The following is a 6,310-nucleotide window of genomic DNA, read 5'->3' as shown; positions in this document are numbered from 1 at the left end:
ATGACTCTTAGAGTTTCTTCATTCTTTTTAATTCTTTTATCTGATCTTTCCTCAAATAAGTTGGTGTCAAGAGCTTTATTTTCAGTGTCACTAATTCTAACTTCTACTGCCTCAATTCTGCTCCTATGACTTTCTATTAAGTTGTCTAATTCTGAAATTTTATTGTTAATCTTCTGGATTTCTGACTGCTGTCTCTCTATGGATTCTTGCAACCTATTAAATTTATCATTATGTTCTTGAATAACTTTTTTAAGTTCCACTACTACTGTGTCTGTATGTTCCCTGGAAGTTTCTGCATTCTGTAGAATTTCCTTTCTAATTTCTAGAAGAGTTCTGTATATTAATCTTTCGTATTCTGCCTCTGGTAATTCTAGAATTTCTTTATTTTGGGAGCTTGCTGAAGCCATCATGGATTGCCTCTTTATGTGATTTGATATTGATTCTTGTCTCCGAGCCATCAATAAGTTATTATATTTATATACTTTATGTTTGCTTACTGTGTCCTAGCTTCTTGTTTTGTTTTAATATGCCCAAGTAGGCTGCTTGTATGAGCTAGTTTGATTATTGGCACCTTTGAGGCTCTAATGTCCTGTCACCAGGTGGTTAGATCTGTTAGTAGGTATTTAAGCTTAGGAGTCCGCCCACTCCTCCTGTATGGATTCAGCTCAGATGCCCAGGTAGATAGCCACCAAGTGTGTGGTGTAGGCTCTCACTTACAGTTCTAGACAGGCATAGGTGATTGGTGTAGGCACAGGCATCTGGCTGCGGCAGGGGGACACACACCCCCAGGTGTCCAGGAGGAAGGCATGTCCCTCTTCCCTACAGCACGGAGGTGGGTGGGTTTTCCAGCTGGACTATGAGCACCTAATGCTGTTGGCTGTAAGGATTGGGGGGCACCTCTTATTCATGGGCCCGGATCGCAGGTGGCTAGGTGGCGTGGGTGGAGCCATCAGTCCTCAGGCCCCTGATGTGGGTAGGTGAAGACCCTGCTTAATGAGCAGAGCAGTGTCAAATGTCAAGAACCTGCCACTTCACAGCTGAAACAGTTGAAGTTTGACTTCCAGTATATACCCTGTTGTACTGCGGTAATGAGGGCCTACGCTGTTGAGATGAGCCCACACAAGTCTATGCAGGCAAAAAGGCACTCAAAGTCTATGGATCCCTTATGCCTGTGCCTAGGCAAAGAAGCTGTGCCTACCCTGGGTTCCTGGCTTAGGGGAGCTGGCAGTTTATTTTTTCCCCTATTAATTTGTTCACTCTCCAAGGCAGGGAGAATGCCTCCGGGTGTATGACAGATCCTACTTCCAGCCTAGGGGACTCGGCAGTTGCTGAAGGAGGTCCGGGCTCCAGTGCAGAGCAGGGAGTGGGGAGGTAAATGGGAGAGAGGTTTTTCCCTAAGGAGGGTGTTTTTGATCCATGCAGTAGGCCGTGCGCAAGTACTTATCTTTCACCGATGAGGGCTGCTTCTCACAGGTTCTGCGTGGCCCTGTAGACTCTCTGGCGCTGGGTCTCTCCCAGTGTGGAAAATGCGCCTCCCAAGGACTGCTGCTTGCCTGCCTCAACGCTCACCCCCAAGCTGATCAGGCCTGAGGGGTTCAGGCTCTTGCCTGGTCAGGTCTGGCAACTCCTTGCTGCTTCTGAACTGTCTCTCCTTCCCTCTGCCACTCAGTCTGGTTCCTCAACTCTGCCTTTGATGTTCAGGGCTCCCAGATTGCCATATATAATCAAATCACTTGTTTTTTCAGGTCTTTGCTGTAGGAGGGTCCACCAGAAGCATCTGACTACTCCGCCATCTTGGCCCTGCCTCCCCTGTATTGAATCTTTGCTCGAAATGTTCAGTAGTGGTAGTTGGGCACCATCCAGTTCTTCTGGCCTTATGGGAAAGGAGGCAGTTGTTCATGGAGGCAATTAGCCACACATTCCATGTCCTCCTTCTATTCCTGACTCTCCTTCTTCCTCTGTTGCTCCAGGCAGATAGAGACCAATTGTTGTGCTTTGGATGGCCATTTGCAAGCTTTCAGGCCCCGAAGCACTACACAATGAACTAGGAGGTAGAACAGTAGCACTAAACACAGTCTTAGGCCAATTATATAATTCATTTTCAGTGAATGAGTTCTGCTCTGTGCTGTGTTCAATGGGGAAGAGTTGAAAGCAATCTAAGTGTCCATCAGTAGGGGATCAAGGAATAAATGATGGAGGATCCATCTGGGGAAGACTTTGTGGCAGCCAGGAATGGAGGTGTAGCCATTATGTAACAACTCAGGATGTGTGAAGTAGACCCTGCATTGGTAAAACGGCCTTCCTATGTCACCCTGACCCATCACAGCTTTTCTTGGAGACCCTGCCCGAGCTCCTGCACATGTCCCGCCCAGCAGAGGATGGGCCCAACCCCAGGGCCCTGGTTCGTAGGAGCAGCTCCCTGGGCTACATCTCTAAGGCTGAGGAGTACTTCTCACTCAAGTCCCGCAGCGACCTCATGTTCGAGAAGCAGTCGGAGCGGCACGGGCTGGCCCGGCGCCTCACCACTGCACGTGAGTCCCGGTGGCCTTGAGGCTCAGCCCGTCCTTGGGAAGTGGGGGCGGGGGCTGGCCTCACATCCGCCTCTGGCCCGGTGTCCACAGGCCGGCCCCCACCAGGCTCTGAGCAGACCCAGCAGGAGCTCTTTAGTGAGTTGAAGCCAGCTGTGGACGGGGCCAACTTCATCGTCAGCCACATAAGGGACCAGAACAATTACAACAAGGTGAGTGCCACAGGGTTGCCATGTACAGGTGTTCAAGTGGTGCACTGTCCAAGTGTATCCTATCTCAGGGGGCACAGTTCCCCTCAGAGATATGTACCAGTTTATATGAGGGAGCTCATGGTGGGTTCCAGACCCCCAAGGAGGGAGAGCCCCAACCCTGCTTGCAGATCCACATAGCTGCACACTGTGCCAGGCACACACTCAGATACACATGCAGGCATGCAGTTGCACCCTATCCTAGCCGCGTTCTGGGCATCCCTTAGGGCCCTTCTCTTGCCTAGCTGCCAGTCATCTTCCACCTCTGCCTGATGCCAAGTCTGACACTCTGGGCGGAGCCAGGCATTTCAAAGGTAGCCGCATACGGCTGTTCAATATCCTACTAACTTTTACAAATTCTTTCTTGAAAAAGAATGGGCTAGCAGCAGCCCCAAGGGGCTGGGAGGACTGAGGAGAGGAGGGAGGGGCCTGCCCCATTCCTCAGCCGCCAGCCCTCACATTCCTGGCACCCAGCTCCTCTCCAGCCCCCTAGAGCCTGGCAGTAGAGTGGGGAGGAAGGCTGTGGCCCCACTTACTGCCCTCAGCAGACCAATGACCAGGACTGACTGTGGCTGGAGGGGCCTGGGCCCTTGCTAAGGACATTGAGTGTGCCAGCTTGTCCTGCCTGGGGCAACAAGCCTAAGGTGGCTCCCACAGACAAACCAAGGCTTCCTCTGCCTCGTCACTGGGCCTTGTCACTGGGGGTGTGGGCCTGAGTTGTGACCCCACTGTCTCTGCCCCACCCCTTTCAGGAGAAGGACTGCTGGAACCGGGTGGCCCGCACCGTGGACCGACTCTGCCTGTTTGTGGTGACGCCCATCATGGTAGTGGGCACGGCCTGGATCTTCCTCCAGGGTGCCTACAATCAGCCTCCCCCTCAGCCTTTCCCTGGGGACCCCTTCTCCTACCAAGAGAAGGACAAGCGATTTATCTAGGGTGGGCCAGGCAGCACCATGTGGGGCCTCTGCCTGAGGGATGCGCCTGAGGGGGCAGCCGTGTCGACAGTGGTATCTAAGAGGAGAAGCCCTGCCTCCCTTTGGGAAGGCCGACTCCTGGCCCTGAGGCCTCAGGCCAGCTGGTCCTACAAGGTCAGGGGCAGAAAGGAGAGGAGCGTGGGTGCTCAGGGGATCAAGGGGATCCTATGGAATCAAAGGGGGAAGCCTGACTCCTCCACAGGGGTTCCTTTGCTAACTGTGAGGTCTAGGAGTGATCATCAGCTGGGGAAGGAGGGCCCAGGACCATGTGGGGGAGGCAGGAGGCTGGCTCAGGGGCCAGGGAAGAGGCCAGCCTTACTGGAGAGCTCTGTGAGGGGTCAGAAAGACCAAGGGACAGACAGGGCGTGGCGTCTCTGTTTCCCCTCCTTGGAGGATGAGGAAAGGCCAGCAGGATTCTGGGCCTTCACTTCCCAGCTCCTCCAGCCACCCTCCTCCCCACCACCCCTCAGGTTCAGGCTACTGAGGCCCCAGCTGGGGCCAGGTTGGGGGGCCTCCCTCTCTCCTGGCCCCCTAGGGAAGAGGTTTTCTGACCACTCTGTGTCTAGAGCCCTCTGGGCACCTCCTGTCTGGGGCGGAAGGGTCAGGCTCAGTGTCCACAAAGGCCAGGGGTCAGTCCATCACCCTCAGGTCACATACACAACCCTAGAACTTAGTGCCTCCCACCCCCCAGAAGCCCTACCTACTCCTTCTCCCCAAATAGAGTTGCTGTGCAGTATTTGGGACATAACTTATACAAAAAAATTATTTGTTGTTTATCTGAAATTCAAATTTAACTGGGTATCCTGCATTTTTATTTGCTAATTCTGGCAACCCTCCCCCCTCCCCCCAGGGAGCCCCCACTGAATCTTCTCCCAAGGGTCAAGGGCCAGAGGCCAAAGTTGCAGGAACTGGGAGACATGGGTCTGTGTGGTAGCCCACCTCCTGGTATTCATGCTATGTATTACCCTCCCACAATATGCCAGTGTTGGTCTATGTGACTGATAGAGTCAGGCAGAAGTTATAAAAGACACTGTGGCTGTGTGTGTGTGTGTGTGAATTGGATCTCTTGCTTTGGGGAGGCCTGCTGCCTTGTTGAGCAGCCCTATGGAGAGGTCCACGTGGCGAGGAACTGAGGCCTCCAGCCAATAGCCACATGAGTGAGCTTGGAAGCAGATCCTCTAGCCCCAGTGGAGCCCTCAGATGACTCCAATCCCACGAAAGTCCCTTGGCCAGGACCACCCAGCTAAGCAGCTCCTCAACTCCTGGCCCTCAGAAACTGTGTGAGATAATAAATTTTGTTGTTTTAAGCTACTGAGCTTTGGGATAATCTGTTACACAGCAATAGATAACTGAGACAGTCTGGTCCCAGCTCCACCACTAGTGATGTGACCTCAGCAAGCTACTTATTGTTCTATAGCTTCAGTTTTCTCATCTGCAAAATGTGTATATGAAGTCCTGCTCACGGGGTGTTAGGAAAATCGGATTCACTATTAGGAGAAAAGGTACTTGTGTGTGTCTTGCAAATTTAAGGGGTGGTTCTTTAACCTGTTTCTCACTTGTGGGCCTGAGTCACAAGAGATTGGTCCCTGGCCCCCCTACCCCCACCCCAGGGGCTTGTGCCCAGATCTCTGTATCCACACCTGGCATAATAACACAGAGGACTAGAACAAGGCACAAAAACACATTGCCGTGTAGTCGAATCTGACTCATAGTGACCTTGTAGGAGGGAGAGAACTGCCCCATAGGGTTTCCAAGGCTGTAATTTTTATGGACACAGACTGCCACATCCTTCTCCCATAGAGCGACCAGTGGATTTGAACCACCTATCTTTTGTTTAGCAGCCAAGTGCTTAACCACTGCACCACCAGTGCTCCTTGAACAAGATACAGAGGGCCCATTATTCACCCTCTCGATGTATAGGCTCACGGTCTTCACAGCTAAGCCCATTTCCCTCAGGGGGAATGGATGACCTCATTAGCTCAAGTATACAGAGGGTGAGATTTTTTTTTTTTAATTTTTTTAAATTGTATTTTCAATGAAGGTTTACAGAGCAAACTAGTTTCTCAATAAACCATTAATACACATATTGTTTTTGACATTGGTTGCCAACCCCATGACATGTCAACAGTCTCCCTTTCTCAACCTTGGGTTCCCTATTACCAGCCTTCCTGTCTCCTCCTGCCTTCTCGTCCATGCCCTGGGCTGGTGTGCCCCTTTAGTCTCGTTTTGGTTTATGGGCCTATCTAATCTTAGGCTGAAGGGTGAACCTCAGGAGTGACTTCATTACTGAGCTATAAGGGTGTCCAAGGGCCATACTCTCAGGGTTTCTCCAATCTCTGTCAGACCAGTAAGTCTGGTCTTTTTGTGTGTGTGTGAGTTAGAATTTTGTTCTACATTTTTCTCTAGCTCTGTCCTAGACCCTCTGTTGTGATCCCTGTCAGAGCAGTCAGTGGTGGTAGCCGGGCATCATCTAGTTGTGCTGGACTCAGTCTGGTGGAGGCTGTGGTAGTTGTGGTCCATTAGTCCTTTGGACTAATCTTTCCCTTGTGTCTTTGGTTTT

General features: G+C 51.6%; 1 protein-coding gene across 4 annotated transcripts in view; it reads left to right on the top strand.

The window, feature by feature from the left end:
* Nucleotides 1-3,721, top strand: part of CHRND (cholinergic receptor nicotinic delta subunit) — an 18,389-nt gene extending 14,668 nt beyond the window's left edge. For 2 of the 4 annotated variants that reach the window (XM_004389492.1, XM_023724506.1), the window contains 3 exons: nt 2,327-2,531; nt 2,622-2,740; nt 3,529-3,711. In XM_004389492.1, coding sequence (XP_004389549.1) covers nt 2,327-2,531; nt 2,622-2,740; nt 3,529-3,711 — 507 coding nt within the window. Of the gene's footprint in view, nt 1-2,326; nt 2,532-2,621; nt 2,741-3,528 lie in introns of all 4 variants that reach the window. The other 2 variants (XM_004389491.1, XM_023724507.1) reach the window with 2 other exon arrangements.
* The last annotated feature ends 2,589 nt before the right edge of the window (nt 3,722-6,310 follow it).

This window comes from Trichechus manatus, unplaced genomic scaffold (assembly GCF_000243295.1).
Source record: "Trichechus manatus latirostris isolate Lorelei unplaced genomic scaffold, TriManLat1.0 scaffold00249, whole genome shotgun sequence".
NCBI lineage: Eukaryota > Metazoa > Chordata > Mammalia > Sirenia > Trichechidae > Trichechus > Trichechus manatus.
The sequence above is the reverse complement of the archived record's forward strand: the minus strand, read 5'-3'. Positions and strand labels throughout refer to the sequence as shown.